The sequence below is a fragment of the Camelina sativa genome, chromosome 20 (assembly GCF_000633955.1).
Source record: "Camelina sativa cultivar DH55 chromosome 20, Cs, whole genome shotgun sequence".
Classification (NCBI taxonomy): Eukaryota; Viridiplantae; Streptophyta; class Magnoliopsida; order Brassicales; family Brassicaceae; genus Camelina; species Camelina sativa.
Genome location: NC_025704.1, coordinates 3,484,380 through 3,505,188, shown reverse-complemented (window position 1 = coordinate 3,505,188; position 20,809 = coordinate 3,484,380). Strand labels below are relative to the sequence as shown.

At 34.9% G+C, this 20,809-nt stretch overlaps 4 protein-coding genes and 1 pseudogene across 4 annotated transcripts in view; 3 read left to right on the top strand and 2 right to left on the bottom strand.

Moving 5' to 3' along the window:
• LOC104769039 (E2F-associated phosphoprotein-like) lies at window positions 3,413–5,134 on the bottom strand. The gene is made up of 3 exons (XM_010493160.2): window positions 5,015–5,134; window positions 4,619–4,784; window positions 3,413–3,819 (listed from the first exon to the last, which is right to left on the bottom strand). The coding sequence occupies exons 1-3, from the start codon at window positions 5,043–5,045 to the stop codon at window positions 3,564–3,566; spliced, it is 453 nt and encodes a 150-aa protein (XP_010491462.1). The 5' UTR covers window positions 5,046–5,134; the 3' UTR covers window positions 3,413–3,563.
• Window positions 6,090–7,559, top strand: LOC104772166 (annotated as a pseudogene).
• On the top strand, window positions 9,657–10,033 carry LOC109131359 (putative defensin-like protein 25). Its single transcript, XM_019242246.1, has 2 exons — window positions 9,657–9,714; window positions 9,849–10,033. The coding sequence occupies exons 1-2, from the start codon at window positions 9,657–9,659 to the stop codon at window positions 10,031–10,033; spliced, it is 243 nt and encodes an 80-aa protein (XP_019097791.1).
• Window positions 10,360–13,684, top strand: LOC104769038 (putative pentatricopeptide repeat-containing protein At5g08310, mitochondrial). The gene is made up of 2 exons (XM_010493159.2): window positions 10,360–13,080; window positions 13,232–13,684. The coding sequence occupies exon 1, from the start codon at window positions 10,413–10,415 to the stop codon at window positions 12,900–12,902; it is 2,490 nt and encodes an 829-aa protein (XP_010491461.1). The 5' UTR covers window positions 10,360–10,412; the 3' UTR covers window positions 12,903–13,080; window positions 13,232–13,684.
• LOC104769036 (nucleolin 1-like) overlaps window positions 18,939–20,809 on the bottom strand; it is a 2,100-nt gene continuing 229 nt past the window's right edge. The window contains exons 2-8 of the mRNA XM_010493158.1: window positions 20,730–20,776; window positions 20,226–20,402; window positions 19,979–20,119; window positions 19,750–19,890; window positions 19,517–19,642; window positions 19,275–19,426; window positions 18,939–19,186 (exon numbers count right to left, since the gene is read on the bottom strand). Coding sequence (XP_010491460.1) covers window positions 19,155–19,186; window positions 19,275–19,426; window positions 19,517–19,642; window positions 19,750–19,890; window positions 19,979–20,119; window positions 20,226–20,402; window positions 20,730–20,776 — 816 coding nt within the window. The 3' untranslated portion in view covers window positions 18,939–19,154. The remainder of the gene's footprint in view (window positions 19,187–19,274; window positions 19,427–19,516; window positions 19,643–19,749; window positions 19,891–19,978; window positions 20,120–20,225; window positions 20,403–20,729; window positions 20,777–20,809) is intronic.

Below are 20,809 nucleotides of genomic sequence, written 5' to 3'. Positions count from 1 at the left end.
TTTTTTTTTTTTTTTGGTTCAGGAAGAGTTTGAAGCTCACGCGCTTGACCTTGGTGTTGACTGTAGTAGTTAGCGTTTGGGACCACGGTCCGGCAGGAGAATTTAAGTTTTTAGGTTTAGTGGTTGAGGTCCCCGTTCGAACTGATCTATAATGGTTGCTTAATTCACAGCCCAAAGCTTAATTAAGCCTTGAGGGGACTTTATTCACGAATAGTATAGAAAAAAAGTCTTGTCGTTAGTAGTAGTGCAGAAATAATGTGAATCGTTAACTAGAGAAAGGTTGTGTTTAAATCACCGATTAAATTCTTGAGGTTTTTTTTTTTTTTTAAGGAGAAAAAATTAGATTGCAATTAAGACAAAAGCTGCTTTCAGTTTCCACGATAGTTGAAAAGATATGGTACATAGTCAGTCGTCTAGGGAGTCAGATGTGGAATAAGAGACAATCAATGAGGTTGTTGATTGGTGAGTAGACTTTATACCCACACTGATTACGAGTTTTTCATTTTTTTTTTTTACGATTTTGTTTCTTACGACTACTTTTTAAAGTTAGTTTCACATCTATGATCTATCTAGTTAATAATTTTTGATTAGTATTATAGTTTTCTAGTAAAGAGAAATAGCTCCAATAAAATGACAACTAGGCGCTTTATGACACTGATTACTATTTAAAACCAGTGCGACCCCCACAAAATAATATGCGTTCGTGCGTTCAATTTTGTATAAATCATAATTCGTAGTAATATTTCCCATTAAGCAATACTAATAAAATAATATTTTCCATGATTTGGAGCGTGACATTATCAAAAGTAGTCGTGCCCACCTGGCAGATACGCCGATTTTGATATGTCGTTGCCTCCAGATTTTGTTCTTCTAAATTATTTCGTAGCAACTCTCTTTGCAAATTATTTCTATCATTCACATTATATACTATATTATCGTGATTATATTTGCTATGATTATGAGTTACTTATATACTAACTTCTTAAAGACGTCAAATATAAGTGAGGTCAGGAATCACCAAAAGCGGTAAAAGTAAAACCAAAAATTTGCTGCATCTTAAATTCTCAGAAGTAGCAGAATGAGCTAACTACGACTCACAGCTGGGAAACCCACCAAACTAGAGACATGAAGTAATTTTTTAGTTGCTAGGATTCATTTAAATTTAGTTACAAAAAGGAAAAAAAAACGTTGATTCAAAAGTTAAGAGACAACAAATAGTACTAGTTATTAATGACCGGCTTTTTATTTAGTTGAGTGGATTAATGGGGATTTTCTGAATGATTAGTTGTGGGGTTAGCTGGAAAAAATTACATATAAACAAGGGAAAACGTCCTATTTCCCCCTCGTAACTATCATATCGTACTAGATACACTCCGATCTTTGACCTCGTTCTATATCTCCCTCAAACTAAACTGCTCCACCTATTTTTACCCGAATCCATAGTTTTATTTTTATTTCCCCATCGGAATATCATATATTATCTATTACCCCATGAAACTTGGTTAATATACGGTTTACTGTTGGTTTACTATTTGACTAACCAACTAATGAACTTATTTAACCAGATTAAACCAAAATTCAACCCAATTACAAAACTAAACCTAAAAAACTCTAAAATCAAAAATTCCCAAATCGATTTGTCTTCTTCTTCCTCTCGTTTTCTTCTTTTCAAAACCCTGCAAACAATCATAAAAAGACAGATAATCAAAACAATGACTTTTAAGTACACATATACCTAAAAACAAATTATTCTGTTTATAAAAGTATATATTTTCGACAATCCAGCGATTATTGGAGAACCAACAAGAAGTCTAACCATATACGCAGATGACAAAAGACCATCTTCAAAGTTGGTTAAGCTAAACTCTCCAGTCTCCCCTGTATCAACACAAAAATAGAGAAAGAGAGAGATCAATAATCGTTTTTAAATTCACACAATCCATAACAAAAATTATAAATTAATTCCACATAGTCACGCTGAAGAGAGAAAGAGAGAGAGAGAGAGATGGACTTTGAAAAATCTACCAAAGAAATAAACAAAATTGCTGAGAGATTGTGATATTCTTTTATCCGTTTGTAGAGAGATCAATATGCACTCGATCCAAAAAACAAAAATCCAGGAATCGTGTCAGTGTTTGCAGATTCAAGAGCTCCTTCATGGAGAATAAGTACATTTTTTTCAGCTTGACTCGTTGTAGACTCCAGATTAGCTATCAGCTAAGCCTAAGCATTGGTGAATATATGTTTTGATTTTCGATATCCTTATTCTTCTCATTCTCTATAACAATTTAATGTTCTTTACCTCAAAATTGTTCATGATTTGTTCTTCTGGTTTAGCCGTTTAGGGTTTTTACAAAACAAATTTAGGGATTTTTGATTTCGAGTGAAGAACATGACGGGTCGGGTTGTATATGTTACTTGGGTTATAAATTGATTTCATACCGGTTTTATGTGGGTTTATAATCAGATTTAATTTCAAAACCATTTAAACCAAAGTCAATGGAGAAATAGCAATAGAATTATGGATTCGGGTAAAAATAGGTAAAGCAGTTAAGTTTGAGAGAAATACAGAACGAGGTCAAAGATCGGAGTGGATATGGTACGATATAATAGTTCCGAGGGGGAAATAGGACGTTTCCCCTATAAACAATTTGTAATGATCACCAATTACCAAAAATGCATATATTTGTTTAGAAAAAAAATATTAGTATAGGTGTACGAATCATTTGACAATTGTCAAATGTGTTAAACAGCTGGAGCCCATTCTCATCTGCGTATATTTATGAATTTAATGGAAATTATTTATGGGTTGTGGACGAAACTACAAGAAAGTGACACTTCTGTCTTAAAGAGAGAGAATCAACTCGTGTTTCATACAAATATCTTTCTTCTTCTCATTTGGGTTGAATGATGCCCTCCCTAGATTTTCTTAGCTTACTCCACCAATTAGAATAATCCACGTCATCTCGTGCAATAAACTGAGAGGATCGCTTTATCTTCTCCTGCCATATTGACTAGCGTTGAATTAGAAGACGTTTGGTTCGGAGACCAAGGCAAGCTGCGACCATCGATTAATCCTTTTCCCCCCGTAACATCGATTTAACTTTGGGAATCTTGTTATTACAAATCAAAGAATATAGAGACATACGTTAATAAAGAGAAAATGATAGGATTGCTCTATATATAGAGTAATTCTATTCTCACCTCAACAATGCTCGCTCTATTTTAGAGAAAAAAATAGAAATATACATTGGAGATGGTCTAATAGAGGTCTTCGGTGAATCACAATATCAAAATTATCTTTGTAACCAATATCAAAATTATCTTTGTAACCAAGTTTTCTACTCGCTTTATATTTGGTATTTGTTTGATAATCATGTGGACGATTCTGACTTGGGAAATATAGGCGTCGTCAGTCAAAATTCTCAAATGACTTATTTTTTTTCGAAACTATCAAATATACACTGAAACGTAAAGACAAAACGCAAACTACCGAAACCATAATCCTAATCACTTGCTTTCTGAAACCGTTACAAACAAGTAAATCATAAAACCAGGTTGTTCTAAGGCTCGCTTGGAATGACATTAATGAAATGGTAGATCTCTTCACTATCGACTACTCCGATCTCTGTCGAACAAGCTGAGCAAAAGACCCGGTTAACTTGTTCGCTCTCTGCAGAACCAGTTTCTTGCATCTCCGAATCTCTCCTTCTTTTACCAATCTTCGAGGGCATTCCTTTTTGTTGCAAAACTGTGTCTTTATCTACTCTGCAATTGACCACAAATACTGCCCTGTACTGTGTCACGTACTGCTCGTGCCTGCAAAAGTTTTACACTCACTTGTTTCAATCTGATTTCCGCAGATAATAATTACTAAAACAAGTTCATCTGTCGATTCACACAGCTCAAAGAAGTTCAAAGGGATAAATTTATAAACAAGACAATATCTTGAAGAGAACAGAACGAAATCCATTGTGATAAGTCCTTATCTTAGTCTCTATTGCATGAACATTGTAATAGCCTAGGCGGTTGGTAGTGGATAGTACCTAGGGTTTTAGGAAAAGGATTAGAATTAAAGCCACAAACCGCTTTGGATTCTATGAAGATTTGTTATGCCTAAAACGAATATTTGGATTTTCACATGTTGATGATATCTAGAGCCTGTAACAATGGTCAATAATCTCCAAATCAAGTCAACATTCCAGAATCTAGCAAGTTACTATCAATATATACTCCAGGAAGCAAACACATTAGTGGGGATTGATATTGAACAATGGAATCTAGCAACATTGAGAAATCAAAGGTTCGATGGGATATAGACAATCTATGAAGAAGATAAAACACGGGTTATGATGAAACACACAAGTGTTTGATTTTCTCGTAAATCAGGCCGTGAACAGTTTTGCATCCTATCAAGTTTGTCACTCCTAAATCTAAAGCCTGTAACAATGGCCTAGAATCTCTAATTACAGGATCGAGCAAGTTACTGTATCATGAAGCAAACACATGTTTCGAGATGGAACAATGGGAATACTAGCAGCAACATTGAGAACTCGAATTGATATAATAAACTAAGAAGATGAAAAACACCAAGTTCTAAGAAAATATTAGAAATTACCTCTGACACTCTAAGCAGACAGTGGTGAAACAAGCTGGACAGCTAAGTACAGCATCAGAAGGACGACCATCTCTCTTGCAAACCATCCAAAGGTCATCTTTATCATCAAGATCTGAATCATAGAATTCTGGTTTGATGGAGTAATCAATCTCATCGTCATCCGAAACTGTTAACATGTAGTAGACAATACCAAAATTAGACTCATCAAATCAATATATAGACAATAAAAAACTTATTCTTCTGATTCCACATTGTATAAATTACTATATCCTTTAACTTCAACGTAACTTGAAAACAAGAACACAAAATCTCGGGAATTACAAAGAAACCCTAGAATACTGAGTCGAATCGGCCGGCGAATGAAAAAAGAGAGCTAAAAGGAGGTTTTATTTTTACCCGTGTTCTGAGAATTGATCGGAGAAGCCATGGTTTTAAGATTTTTGATCTTCAACACGACACCTCCTCTTTGTAAAGCTCCGGCGGTGCAGCCAAATCGGAGAAGAAGTCAAATTTTAACTTCCAGTAGGCTCCTCTCCTCCTAACACAAGTGCTAATTGGGCTTTTCCTATAAAAATATCTTGGGCCTTTGGAAAATTAAGAAAGGCCCATTATAATGAACTCCTTAATAAAAAAGCAGGCTGAGCAGCCACCACCTAAAAGAGCCAAATCCGTCATCGCTATTGGTGTTGAGTTCCTGAGACGTCGTTGTCGTAGTTGTTGTGGTGTGTTCGTTCGTTTTTGTTAAGGAGGAGGAGATCACCACGGGAAAAGGAAAACCGAGGATATCTAGCACCACCGGAAACGTGTTAACGTAAAAACCGTAAATCCTCCATTATATTTGACTGAATCAGTTTTAGTTATAGTTGCAGTTTCAGGTTGGGGTATGTAGAGGTGAATTACGGAAAAATATAAACGATTCCGATATATTAAGTGTCAAGGAAGCCGTCTGATCTGTCAAAGTCACCGTAAAAGGTGAAACCTAGCCACCGCGTTTCTAGATTGTTGCGCAAGAAACAGCTGCCTGTGAAATTATGCAAAAAAACCTAATCTGTTTTCTTGTGCTGAAAGTTATCAGATCTAGTTGCAGTAGCAGCTGCCTATCGTACTTTCTATTCACCAGAGGGCGGTATTTGCGAAGCATTGTGTCGTTTTCTTTTGTTATGAATCTTGATTCATGACGTATAAACTGGGATCTGACTGTCAGATTGTTTAGTTAGGGTACAGTTATATGTTGATATGATTTCATGGCCATTAAGTTGATTCTTGAAAACGATGTTCGAGAACGTACGAGTGATATGTTTGTTACTGTTAGACTATATTTGATGATGTCAAGCCTCGGCTTTAACCCTTTTAGGTTCCCTAGACTGAAGTGTCCAATCGTAAACATTTTGATTCGTCAAGCAACTATGCAGAGCGTATTAATTCTTCTTTTTATCTTTGTGTTTGCAGTTTTACAGCAAATCCGAGTGGCATGGACATCATCAGTCAACTTCCAGACGAGTTGCTCACTGGAATACTATCACTTGTCCCGACAAAACATACCGTGGCCACAAGTCTTTTGTCGAAAAGATGGCAATTTCTTTGGAGTTTAGTGTCAAAACTTGAGTATGATGATAGCAGTCACAGTGATGGCGACTATAAGAGCTTCACTCAGTTTGTTTACAGGAGCTTGTTGTTAATTAAACAAGGCACCGTTTCTACAAAGCTTATATCTCAAGCTTGGTTCCGAGTGTCAAGTCGTAGATATTGGAATATGGATTGACACTGCAGTTGGTCACCGTGTGCATGAGCTTAAAATTGATGTCCTAAAGAGCGTTTTCATTCGTTTGCCGAGTAGCCTATACACATGCAAACCTTGATACTCATGCGTTGCATTCGTTTGGATATTCCTCTTTATGTTTGTCTCCCGTCTCTAAAATTTATGCACCTTGATCATGTGGAGTACCCGGAAAAGGATTCTCTTCCGAGGCTTTTATCTGGTTGTCCAAAACTCGAACAACTTATTGTGGAACACAATGAGCTGGACGTCACTCTCGTTGTGCCTTCTTTACGGAAACTAAAGGTGATCAATTTCGGGAGGGGTGAAAAGGGTAATGTGTTGGTGATAGATACTCCTTCTCTCGTCCACCTTCACATTGGAGATAACTTCCTTTACGACTTCCATCGAATGGAGAATATGCCTATGTTAGAAGAGGCACATGTTGACATTACTCATGGAGTTAATTAACCAAAACTTTATGAAAGCTCTTACTTCTGTTCGCAGGCTTTCTCTGTGTTTATCACTCTCAGAGGTGTACCATATATACTAACAGAACTGAATACATGTGTTTACCCTATGTTTACCCTAAGGCAGGGTTTAACTTTGTGGTTGTTGTTGGTGTACAGGTTATGTCTCCTTCAGGTTATGGGTTTAACTGAATACATGTGCTCAAAGGTTGGTGGGATCTTCTCACTCATATGCTCCAACATTCTCCCAAACTAAGAGTTCTCAAACTCACGATGTAAGCGGTTTGCTTTATTATGCTTTTGTGTTTACCCTAATAAAGTTTCCGGCCGGATATGGGTGTTTGACTCATGTTAACTGTATTGTTTGCTAATTTGGTCTTAGGAACATGTGCTTGGTTTTTCTAGTAAAGAAACCCCGGATTGCTGGAAGCGACCGAATTATGTTCCCAAGTGTTTGTTGTACAGTCTTGAAGCTTTCGAGTGGGATGGTTACAAAGGGAGACAAGGAGATAGAGAGATCGCGACATACATTTTGGCGAACGCTCGTTTGGCTTGTGCCAAATTTTTTCCAGAATCCGATGAGTTTGAAACGAGATATATGATGATCAAGGACTTGGAATCTGTGGCTACGCCTTCACCTTGGGTTCATCGTTATTCGTTTGACGTTTTTGCACATCAGCATTCGAAAATAATAAAAGAACAGAGGCAACACTAGAAAGTAAGAATCATTATAAAAGTAGCAAGCCTCGATAACTCCAGTGGACCATTCTCCTCCCTGGCATGAGAGCATGCTAGGCCGAACCTCTTACTAATTAAGGAGATTTATTCAATCATGCATTTTAATGTATTTAAATCTCTAAAAAAATCATGTCTTATTTAATGTTGATTTTAAAACTCTTATCAAATTCATGTGTTATTTAATCACTAATTCAATCTGTAATTTATATCTATTTGTCAGAATCCGATGTTATTAGTTGATTTATTTTTGAAGTCAAAATTTACATTATAATTTAAATGGATTTGAATGTATTTGAGTGAAGAATATATAGAAAATTAAAGTCTGTAGGTAAAACGTCTTATTTTACAATCCATATGCTTTCATTTCAAATCATTATACTTTCATTTGGGGCTGTTATTGGAGAGGTGATTTTTAATTCATATAGAATTGTAAATTCTAAAAACTAAAACACATGGATTTTGAAATAACATGTTTTATCCTTGGATTTGAATCCTTCTAGTTTACACTTTCAAATCCATTAAAAACATAATGTAGATTTTGAAATCCAAAAACAAATCATTAAATGAATAACATGAGATTTTAACAAGTATGTGTAAATCATAGAACCAATAACACATAATTTTGATAAGTATTTTAAAATCTATGATTGAATAACACATGATTTTTGTTTGGATTTCTAAAATCCATTAAAATCATAGAACCAATAACCCCCTCTTAGGAATTTTGTGTTTTCTTCGTTTTTTTCCTCCAGTATCTATATATACATTTTAAAGTATATTTTTTGTTCTACCCTTGAAATTTAACTTATTAAAAAAATTATTTACATATCCCTACAAAATTGCACAAAAGAGTAATAAATAAAATATGGAAATCAAAATCGATTATCTTCATAATATACAAAAATCGAGAAAATCAATTATTTTCCTAAAATATCTCTACTAAATTGATTTATATCAGACGAGAAAAAAAAACTAATTTCGGTTTATAGTTACACAATCTTTACATTAAACAAATATTCCTAAAATATCTCCAAAATACTTTTCTTGTCTTCCTTTAAAATTAAAATATCTCAATTTTTTTCTAGAAAAAACAAACAATCTAATATTTTATATATATAATCGATTTCAAATTTATTAATTAAAAATTATAGTTTTGCTATATTTAAAGAAAATAGAATTCCAAATGAAAACTATAATTTTAATATACTGCCAAATGAAAATTATAATTTCTATATACATAAAGCAAATAGAATAACAAATATCTCAATGTTATTTTATAAAAAAAAAAATTATATTTTATCCAACATAATTTTTTTTGTTAGTTATAGAAAACTTGGAAAAAAACATAATCTCATGTTGTATATCAGGTTAAAATCTATATAAAAGAATTAAGTAATTATTCACAAGTTTATTGTCAAAATGGGCTTTGACCTACACATTCTAATACTCTATCAATATCAAAATACTGAACATATTAATTAAGTCGATTAAATTATAATTATGTAAAAACAAGTTATCATAAGTACACTAAGGGTTAAAGCCTAAAATTAATAATCAAAATATAATTATACAATTTTAACCATAATCGTAACAACAAGTCTAACAAACAAATACAACTTATATTTTCATTTTTTAATTAAAAAAAATTACTCCGCGGTATACCGCGGATTAAAGTGTAGTTAGTGACACACGACACCTCTTGTTAAGCTCAACGTCGAGCTCCAGCGATGCAGCCAGATTTATGATAAGCACTAATTGGGCTGAAAAGAATAGTTCAGATATAAAACTTTTGGACCTTCAGAAATTAAGAAAAGCACATTTGTGTTTATGACAATATCTAATTGGACAAGAAGAAGTCACAACAGAACATGAAAGCAAGGTTTAAATTTTCCAAAAATAAAATTAAACGTTACAACATAATTAGCAAAAAAAGAAGTTTGTTTTCATCAACAGATTAACTAAATGCGGAATACAATTGGTATAAATATGAACAAAGTATAACTTTCTTTTTATCTGAAAACAATTCCAAGCCTAATTAGACACTTTTAAAAATCTAAAAAGAAGATTAACAATAATGGCCAGTGTGAAAGCTTTTTCTTGTGTTTTGCTCCTTGTTCTCTTTTTCTCAGTCGGTACGTCTTCTTTCTTATAAGGTTAAAACAAGTGTTTACGTAATTTATTTTGTGTTTCAATACAAACTTGTTAGTTTTCCATAAACTCATTATAGAAAAAAAAAACTGTTTAAACTTTTGTGTGATGTTGGCAGATGTTGAAGGATATAATGTAGAGAGTGGTTCATTGTGTTGTAATAGCCACCCGAAATTTGGAAAGTGCAATACAAACAATGACAAGGAGAGATGCAACAGTTGGTGTCGCGATGGCTGCAGCAACGGAAAAGGCGGTTTCTGCAAACCTATGTCTCACGGAGGACAATGCCACTGCTACTGTTAAGCGTTAACCCACGGCAATAAAAAAAAAAATTATGCATGCCTCTATGTTTCGTGTTGCGTTATTGACTTATTGCGTTTGTTTTATTGCTAATATTTGTATGAATATCATCACTTGACGAAGTGATACTAATTTACTAATGATAAGAAGAAAAAGCATTATAAACAATATTTGGTAGTATATTATTACGCTTAAGGTTGACTTTTGTCGCAGTTGACTTTTTATTCAACTTAAAATCACGTCTGCAAAACTCGCGTTTCAAACTCGATTCTCGAAAATTGCATAAGCCAAACGCGGTCTTCAGGTGCGAAAAAAACGAAAGGGTTTAGGAAAAAAATCAAAAATTGGGGACTGACTGATTTGTGTGTTCTTTCTTCTTCTCATGGCCTTCTTGAGAATCGCACATCTTTGCCATCGATTCTCTAGACAACAACAACTTCACAGACCATTCACCACGAAGCTAGATAACACCAGATTCCTCCTCCATCCCAATCAAACCAAGCTTGCCCATAACATAATCGTCATCTTCACAAGACAACCCTTTTCACCTGACGACCCTGAGTTACTGAGACTCGCTCCAGAGCTAAACACCAAGGTAGTCGAAACCGTCTTGAATGGATTCAAAAGGTGGGGTTTGGCTTATCAGTTCTTCAATTGGGTTTCTAAACAGGATGGTTATAGAAACGATATGTATGCTTACAATGCCATGGCTTCTATCCTATCACGTGCTCGACAAAATGCCTCACTGAAAGCTTTGGTTGGAGATGTTTTGAATTCTCGTTGTTTAATGTCTCCTGGAGCTTTAGGGTATTTTATTAGGTGTTTGGGTAATGCTGGGCTGGTGGAAGAAGCAAGTTGTGTTTTTGATCGAGTTAGAGAGATGGGTCTTTGTGTTCCCAATGCTTATAGTTATAACTGTTTGTTAGAAGCGATTTCTAAGTCTAATTCAAGCTCGGTTGAGTTGGTTGAGGCGAGGTTGAATGAGATGAGGGACTACGGGTTGAGTTTTGATAAGTTTACTCTTACACCAGTTTTGCAGGTTTACTGTAACACTGGGATGTCTGAGAGTGCGTTGAGTGTTTTCAATGAGATTCTTAGTCGAGATTGGCTTGATGAACATGTTTCTACAATCTTGGTTGTGTCGTTTTGCAAGTGGGGTCATGTGGATAAGGCGTTTGAGTTGATTGAGATGTTAGAAGAACGCCATATTAGGTTGAACAATAAGACATATTGTGTTTTGATTCATGGGTTTGTAAAGGAGTCTCGTGTTGATAAAGCGCTTCTGTTGTTTGAGAAAATGTGTCGGATGGGTATGAATGGTGATATTGCATTGTATGATGTGTTGATAGGTGGGCTTTGCAAGGTTAGAGATCTTGAGATGGCTCTTAGTTTGTATTTGGAGATTAAGAGATCAGGAATTTTACCTGATAGAGGAATACTTGGGAAGCTAATATGTTCATTTTCTGAAGAAAGTGAATTAAGTCGGATTACAAAAGTGATCATTGGAGACATTGACACAAAATCTGTGATGCTTCTTTACAAATCTTTATTGAAGGGGTTTATTAGGAATGATTTGGTGCACGAGGCTTACAATTTTATTCAGAACCTCATGGGAAATCATGAGTCGGATGGTGTGTCTGAGATTATCAAGCTTCTTAAGGATTATAATAAAGCGATCCTCCCAGATTCAGATTCTCTTAGCATTGTGATTGACTGCTTAGTCAAAGCTAACAAGCTGGATATGGCAGTGACCTTGTTACGTGATATTGTCCAGAATGGCCTTACTCCAAGTCTTATGATGTACAACAACATAATAGAGGGGATGTGTAAAGAAGGAAGGTCGGAAGAGAGCTTGAGACTCTTAGGAGAAATGAAGGATGGCAGAGTTGAACCAAGTCAATTCACACTTAATTGTATTTATGGTTGCTTGGCTGAACGATGCGATACTGCAGGGGCACTCCATCTGCTGAAAAAGATGCGTTTTTATGGATTTGAGCCATGGATAAAGCATTCGACTTTGCTTGTCAAAAAACTTTGTGAGAATGGGATGGCTGTGGATGCTTGTAAATACCTTGATGATGTGGCTGGAGAAGGTTTCCTTGGTCACATGGTTGCCTTTACTGCTGCAATTGATGGCGTCATTAAAAATGAGGGAGTAGATAGAGGTTTAGAGTTATTTCGAGACATATGTACCAAAGGTCATTGCCCTGATGTGATTGCATATCATGTATTGATAAAGGCTCTATGTAAAGCATGTCGAACTACGGAAGCTGATAACGTGTTTAACGAAATGGTATCGAAAGGACTAAAACCTTCTGTTGCTACTTATAACAGTATGATAGATGGATGGTGCAAGGAGGGTGAGATTGACCGGGTCATGTCTTATATAGCAAGCATGTGTGAGGATGAGAAAGACCCTGATGTTATTACTTATACTAGCTTAATCCATGGGCTATGTGCTAGTGGTAGACCTACTGAAGCAGTCTCTCGTTGGAATGAAATGAAGGGCAAACATTGCTATCCAAATAGAATTACTTTCATGGCACTTATTCAAGGTCTTTGCAAGTGTGGCTGGTCTAGTGAAGCCTTGGTTTATTTTCGTGAGATGGAAGAAAAGGAAATGGAGCCTGATTCAGCTGTATACTTGTCGCTTGTAAGCTCTTTTCTGTCAAGAGAAAACATCAGTGCCGGGTTTGGGATATTCAGAGAAATGGTTAATGAAGGAAAATTTCCGGTTTCAGTAGATAGGAACTATCTACTTGCTGTTGATGCTACCAATAAGTTTGTGGAAGACTCTAAGACATCATGTTATCTTACAGGTCTAATAAAAAACGGCAGATTTCCAGTTATAGCTGTTTTGAGTAGAAAATGAGTCAAACGCCAAACGCTTTTAATTGAAACAGCGGATACTTACCAAGAGTGGTTGCAGAGCTATTCAGCTGATGATTTGGCATATAATCTCAGCTTTGAAACCAATAAGAAGCTAGCTTCTTGTTGCTAACCTTGGTCTGATGCCATGGACCCAGCTAGCACTAGCTCCTTCTTACAAGGTATTTGCTCCGGACCAAGATTTTATTTTGTCTTCTTAACATTTATGCACTTACAATTGAAAAAAAGGTAATAAGAATTACTCTATATGTGCTTGGAATTTGGATCATTACTAGCAAGGTTTATATTGACGTTACAATTACTGGCAACCAGGTTTCACAAGTTATATGTGATCAGACAACGCGGAGAGGTTCTGTACTATATGGATCAGCACTTCATTGGCTGGTAAAGCTATGATTTAAACAAAACTGTTGCAGAAACTTCTGACATTCAATACGGGTCCTCAACGAGTGACTGATAGCTCTGCGCGCAATGTTCAAGCTCAGATAGTTGCATTTGGATCCAGATTGAAGACGAAATTCAAGATATTAATCTGAGATGAATACAAAGATTAACCAGTTGGATGAAACAGTAAAAATCTGTGATGTCTATGGAATCCAGAGGTTAGCTTTGCTGATTTGTCTGTGTATTTGCTAGATTTCTATTTATTTGTAGACAATAACTGGAATCCACCATTCTATTTGTAGTTGTTTGTCAATAAACTTTTGCTTTGTAATTTTTCATCAGAACCCTCTCTCAACATTTCGGGCTAAACTAATAAGAAAGGCTCAGTCACTTCCTCAACTCATATATATATCTTCCGGTTTAGCAACCCAGTCGTTGATTGTATACTTGGATAAAATTTTAGGTTTGATTTAAAAATAAAATTTAAATTTAATAATTTAAATTGAAATTTTACATTAAACAAGGTGATATGTGTGTCTGAATTTATAAAGAATCATAATTTAGATTACAATTAAATAATATTATATGCAAGTTTTGGTTTAGAAAAGAGAATTATGGTTTTATAACTAAAGATTATGATTTAAATTTTACAATTAAACGAAATTATATATCGGTTTGAGTTTATAAAAGAACAGTTAGAATTAGATTTTACAACTAAACAAAATTATATGTTTGTTTGAATTGAGATTTCACAATTAAACGAAATTATATATTTTAAATGAGGTTAGTTTGCTTATTTTTAAAATAGATTTGTGTTTGGCTATTGGGTATATCCTGCAACAGAAACAAACAATTGTTAGGTGAGGACATAGTTTTATTAAACACAGATGATGCGTTAGTGGTCTTGGAAAACCAGGGAATTGTTCTAGAAGAAGTTCCAACACTAAATTACTACATTAATCGTACCTCTTGTGAATATGATGTAAGTTTAATTATAGATTGTACTCTCTTTTGAATCAGTAAAACAACATTTATAAAATAGCTCATGCATGTATTTGTAGCATGTTATTAAGAGATTTTACCTTACCGAAAGTAATGTTTGTTGGCTAGAAGATTTTGCATTTGGTCATGATGCTTTTGAAGAACTCATCACACATCATATGAGTTAGGTATAACAGTTTGTGGAATTTCAAGTCACATATTTAATGATAATTTTGGTTGTGGTGTTATTTATCTCATAGTCATTTGATATCAAAGGAGTCAGTTTAGGATCTAATGGTAATAATTTGATTTTTTTTTTGTTTACCTTGTTATTGGTAGCTTATGCTTTTTTGTGAAGTTGACTTCGGTGAACCACTGTTGCACATATGTTAAAATGAAATGTCTACTTGATTTACAAAAATGTCCTGTTGGTTTTCAGTCTAACCCCTCTGGTAAGGATCAAAGTTATTGTCAATTAATATGGTTTTGGTTGTTTTTATATAAGCCAGCTGTGGTGATGTTTGGTTTCCTTATGCTTATTTTGCAGAAGCACCTGGCTTTGCAACATGGAGATGTTGCAGAGGTAGGAGATGAAGGGAACGAGTCTAACAAAGACTATGCGCCAGAGGAATAGGAGGAAGACTAGGAAAAAATGAGGCATTCCACAAAAACTAATTACACTATGATCAAATTTTTAACCTCCCTTAGTGTAGGTTTTGACAAAATGGGCCGACGACGAGGTTTGTGCTTCGTACCCCCCTTCTAATTTTATGCTTTTCCCTTACCTACGATGTAGAAGCTTTTGATACAGTTACGATTTAGGGCATCTCCAAGAGATACTTTAAAAATGAAGTATGCAAACTTCAAAAATAAAGTATGAGTCTTAATTTCTCTAAAAGTATACTTCATATATGAAGTTTTTAAAATAAGTATTTTACATTATAGTCCTTATATTATTCACAATTACTTTAAAATCATAAAATTTTTATAATTAACTCCAAAACATACATTAAAATGTTACTAATCTTTATATTATTCATAATTAGAAATGTTCATAATCCTTATATTATTCATAATTAGTATTTTTCTAGTATTTTAATTTGTGTCATATTTATGTGTTCATGTAATTTTATTTCATTGTATTACTTTATTTTGTATTAAATATGTTAAGTATCATATTTTGTTGTAATATTATGTAATTTTTATAAAATATTAATATTTTAATTTGATTTAAAACATATTTAATTAATTTTATATGTAAAAATTAAATTTGTAAGAATATATGTGAAATACTTTGAATTTGAAGTGATAAATTTTAGGACTAAAATGATAAAAAAAACATAATTTATAAGATATATAAATCTAGGGATTGAAATGCAGAAAAAAAGATAAACTTCAAATTTGGAGTTGTGAACAGTGATATTTGAAAGTGTCACTGTTCAAAACTCCAAATTATGAAGAATTTGAAGTATACATAAAACTTCAAATTTGAGGGGATTGACGAATTTAAGACCACTTCAAATCACCGAAAGAGCAATCTCAGGGGATTCGTCAAGACCACTTCCAATTCGTCGCCTTGTTTTGCTTCTCAGGAAGAAAGATTGCTCTTTCGGTGATCGGCTGTTATCTTCCGCTGTTGAAAATTACAAGCAACAGCTTCTCAAGAAGCTAGAGGACAAATTGGTATCCGCAAAAGATCTTTCAGAGCTGAATGGTTTTGCCAGGGAGACAGTTGCGTCTAACATATCTGACCTGTGGAAGTCTCTCTTTGACGACGAAGAAGCTGGCGAACCAAGTCCAGAAGTGACAAGGAATAGGATTCTTACCGACCTGTTTCAGCCTATTTTGGAGCATTCCTGCCATGTCACTGCCCGTTACTTCTCCTTACATTCTAGGGTCAGTGTATTACTGTATTCAGTAGTACTTTACTTTAAGGCCCCTTTGAGAGTTTTCCTCAACTCGCCACACAAAGTCTGTCTTCATATCTGACTTCGACTTCTTTTTTTTGTTGTTGGTTTGGCAGGGAAGAATTTGCAAAGCAGGGGATTTGAGCTCTCGCTATGTGTGGCTGAGTCGATGTTTTTGCTGTGTGATGAAAATAGGAGTGTGTTACAGTTCTGCTTGAAGTTGTGGGGAGATTTAAAAAGGGACCGGAAAATTGGTAATCCCGCTGGGGAAAGGTTGCTTCGTGTTATGCATCATGTCTACTCAAGAAATATCAAACATAAGAATGGAGAATATCATATTGGTGGCAAGTCGCTCCAATGGGGATTGGTCAAACATAAGAATGGAGAATATGATAATGGTGGCAAGTCCCTCCAATGGGAATTGGTCAAGACGACTTGGGGGGGATTTTAGGTGCTGGAATTAGTTATATCCACAACCTTGTCTGTATGCTCGAAACAGGAAGCGGTTCAGATTGCCGAGAGTATACGTCTCGTGTTGAAGAAGCTCTGAAGGAGGTTAAGGAGAAGTTGAGGTCTGCCAAGGATGTTTCAGAGGCGAATGGGTTTGCGAGGGAAGCGATGAGGTCTGTCATTTTGGACATGTGGAAGTCTCTCTTTGACGATGAAGGTAAGGAAGATGTATGGGCTCGCAAAGTGAGGAGGGAAGAGATTATTTCTGACCTGTTTCCTCCTCATTTGGAAGAAGAGGAAGAAGAAGCAAAACAGTGTTAGGCTACCACTAGTTTCTCCTTGCTTCTCTCTATCGGATTCGGAGTTTCTTATATAATTTATCTAGTGGACTGACAAGCAGAACATATGCTATTTTTAATTGTAAAGCTTTTATGTTTGTATGAACATATGTTATTTTTAATCTTAAGACCTTTCAACTACATTTAAGATTTGCATAGATTCATGTGGACGACTCTGACTAGGGAAATCTAGGCGTCAATCAAATTTCTCAAATGAAATCATGAAAGCTTTAAAATTAAAAGCTTAAATGTATTTGGTCATGATGCTTTTGAAGAACTCGTCATACATCATATACATACATTTAATGTTTTTGTTACAATCCTATCATTCGATAGCTACAACTACCTATAAGACGACGGAAATTTCTGAGTTAGGTATAACAGTTTGTGGAATTTCAAGTCACATATTTAATGATAATTTTGGTTGTGGTGTTATTTATCATTTGATATCAAAGGAGTCAGTTTAGGATCTAATGGTAATAATTTGATTTTTTTTTTGGTTTACCTTGTTATTGGTAGCTTATGCTTTTTTGTGAAGTTGACTTCGGTGAACCACTGTTGCACATATGTTAAACTGAAATGTCTACTTGATTTAAGGATGACACTAATCATTAGTGGAACCAGATTCATGAGCATATGCATCTTGAGAGTTTGTTTTTGTTTTCAGAAAAAATACATCATGATTGGAAATGCAAAATCTTCCATCAATCATAGAAGCGACATTGAAAGATTATGATTGATGATCCTAACTAGTAACTACTAATATTAATTAAGAAGATATAAAACTATGCTATGTACATGATATGATGACTTCTCCTTTGAATTGCAGGACACTGGTGGTGTTGGGTGGGGAGGGATCTTTATTTGACCCAGCTTCTACGTTACTGGTCTTGGAAAACAGGGGAACAGTTCTGGAAGAAGTTCGACCCTTGACTTACAACACCTCTATCGTAGATGATGTAAGTTTAAACTATAGATTGTAAGTCTTTTGATTAAGTAAAACAATATTTGTAAAATAACTTCTGATATCCAGAGATTTAAACTTAATGGATGGGATATTTTCTTGCTCAAAGATTTTCCATTGGGTGTTGATGCTTTTGAAGAGGTCATTTTAAAGCAAATCCAGACCCAGACCTTACATGTTGCTGTTTCAATCCAATCATTTGATAGCCTCTCCGATATACAAGGAGATGTAAGTCACAACTTTGGTTTCAATCTGAAATGTCTTTTACTTGTTGTGTAAAGTTTTTGATTTCTTTAACCCAAATACTGTTATTTTTGTTTTCAGAAAGTTTACTTTCGTACAGCAGAAGAATTGGCTCAAGATCATGAGATGCATCACACTATGCTATGTACAGGATATGATGACTTATCTTTTGAATTGCAGGACTCTAATGGTGTTGGGTGGGGTGAAAGTGGTTATATCTATGTAGCTCGACGGATGGGGTTGATAGTAAAATTCGCTTGGATGGAGGTGGTTTAAGACTTAGGAATACTCTACGTTTGCTTAATTTCTGCTTAGTTTTGGGTTAATGTTTGCTTAATTTCTGCTTAGTTTTGGGTTTATGTTTGCTTCTGAAAAGCCCTTCCACTACGTAACACTTCTTATTATTTTTATGGGATTTTTTTGAGAAAGTATTGTTTAAGGAGTGTGGATAATGAGAAACAAATATTGAAAGATTATGAATTTCTGATTGATGATCCTAACTACTACTACTACTATTAGTTAAGAAATATAAAACTATTAATGATCCTAACTGGATCGGTCTATCGTTTTCTAAAAATTTTAGTGTTACTTCTCAAATACCCTCATATTTTTTTTATCATTTGAGTGTCTCCGCCGGTTAATTACCGAAAAAAAGTTGGCAGTTGTCTCGTTAGCCCATCTAGAAAGGTTAACTTATTTCTCCCTTAGTTAAGTCTCATCGCTCACTCTGATTAATTTTTTTTTTTTTTTTTTTTTGTCAAATACGTACAGATACATAATACATGCTGAACTGAAAGGGATACTCTATAAGTCTATATTAGTCGTTGGACGGGATAGAATAGATCGGCATACCACTCACTAGTCGTTGTAACGAAACGGGAATATATTTTTGGCCTAGACTATACCCACATTTATATATTTTGGGTCTCGAATATGTTCTTCTCTTCTTCTTCTATAGAGAGAGCTTTCTACTCCGTAGTCATCTTAGCCTTCTTCATATCTAAAATAAAGGACGAATTAATGATATGTCAACTTTGATATCCCAAAGCACAAAAAAACAAAAACAAAAAAAAAACAAATTGATGTACCTGGGCAGCCTTGTAAGAAACGGCGGTAGCCAATGCTCTTATCCGGTACAGAATCAACCTTGGCAACTACGTTGCATCCTTCCATGTAACTTCCACTAAGTTCCAGCGCCTTCTCTCCTGCGCCTTCTCCCATAATATAAATTAAAGCTTTGCTGTAAAAAAATCAACAAAAAAAAAACACAAGTCTTCTTCAGTTTACTAGCATTTTTTAACTTTCACAATTGGAGGAAGAAGCTACAAACCTGTCACTCCTGCTAATAGAAATATCCATGACCTCTCCACATGAACGGAAATGTTTACTCAAGGCACTCTTGAGATCATCCTCAGGAAGGGAAGTGTCATATCCCGTAACTGAAATCCCAAAGCAGCTGCAACATATAAAATAAGAAGAGATATGATATTATTATAATCAACAACACAAAGAACATCATCAACTCCACAGATACAAACACCTCCTAAGAAAATCGAAATTTACCGTCTTTTATTCATAACAGCATTGGTATTTTGCGGTAACCTTAAAACCACAACAGATACTTTCCATCCTCCAGCGTCGCTTCCATTAAGTTTCAGCGCCTTCTCTGATGCGCCTTCTCCCAAAATATAAATGAAAGCAGAGCTGTAAGGAAAAGATCAAACATGTTTATTAGTTATAAAAAAAACTTGGGAGCTGGGGGAGAAATCGGAGGGAGAAGCCACAAACAAACCTTTTGAGAACACCGCCAACTCCTCTGCAGAGAGAAATACCAGTGATCTCTCCACATGAAGAGAAACACTTGCTCAAAGAGCTCTCGATATAAGCCTCGGGAAGCGAAGTGTCAAATCCAGAAACAAAAAAAGTGGTGCTTCTGCAATAATGATGGTATCAGATATCAACAACACACACACACACAAGAACATAAAAATATACAAATCTACAAGGAAAAAGAAAAAAAAAAAAAATCCAAAAATTACTGGTTTTTTCGTTTGGATTGAGCTCTAAAAGCAGCAGCTTTTGGGCAAAAAGCACTGTCTGGTCCCTGATTAGGCAAAGCATCAACAACTACATTCCACCCTCCCACGTCACTTCCATTTAGTTCCAACACCTTCTGTCCTGTGCCTTCGTCTCCCTGAATCTCCATGAAAGCAACGCTGTAATCAAGGAGAAGACAAAGCAAAAGTAATATTTAAAACCTTTGAGCTGGAAAATACATAGTGGAGCATAATTAAAGATCTCTTGGAATATAAAATCTTTTGATCCAACCACATGAAGCGAAATGTTTTCTCAACGCGCGTGTGAGATCATACTCACCAAGCGAAGTGACATACCCACTTATGTTAAAACTTATGCAACTGAAATAATTTGATAAACATTAATCAACACATACACAAAAGAACATCATAAATCAATCTTTTACAGTTACAACAAATCTCTTCCCAAAGAACAAAAAAAAAAAAAAAAGAATGATCAATTTTTACCTCCTTTTCCGAATATCTCCATCATCACGACCCATCAATTCCATCCCCTAAGGTACACAAAAAAAAAAAAAAAAAAAAAA

Bases quoted from the DNA above. Each gene is read 5' to 3' on its own strand.
- LOC104769039 (XM_010493160.2), bottom strand. From the start codon at position 5,045: ATGGCTTCTCCGATCAATTCTCAGAACACGG. The intron at 4,785-5,014 runs GTAAAAATAAAA...ACATGTTAACAG, and splicing joins GATCAATTCTCAGAACACGG to TTTCGGATGACGATGAGATT. The intron at 3,820-4,618 runs GTAATTTCTAAT...AAACTTTTGCAG, and splicing joins GTCTGCTTAGAGTGTCAGAG to GCACGAGCAGTACGTGACAC.
- LOC109131359 (XM_019242246.1), top strand. From the start codon at position 9,657: ATGGCCAGTGTGAAAGCTTTTTCTTGTGTTTTGCTCCTTGTTCTCTTT. The intron at 9,715-9,848 runs GTACGTCTTCTT...TGATGTTGGCAG, and splicing joins TGTTCTCTTTTTCTCAGTCG to ATGTTGAAGGATATAATGTA.
- LOC104769038 (XM_010493159.2), top strand. From the start codon at position 10,413: ATGGCCTTCTTGAGAATCGCACATCTTTGCCATCGATTCTCTAGACAA.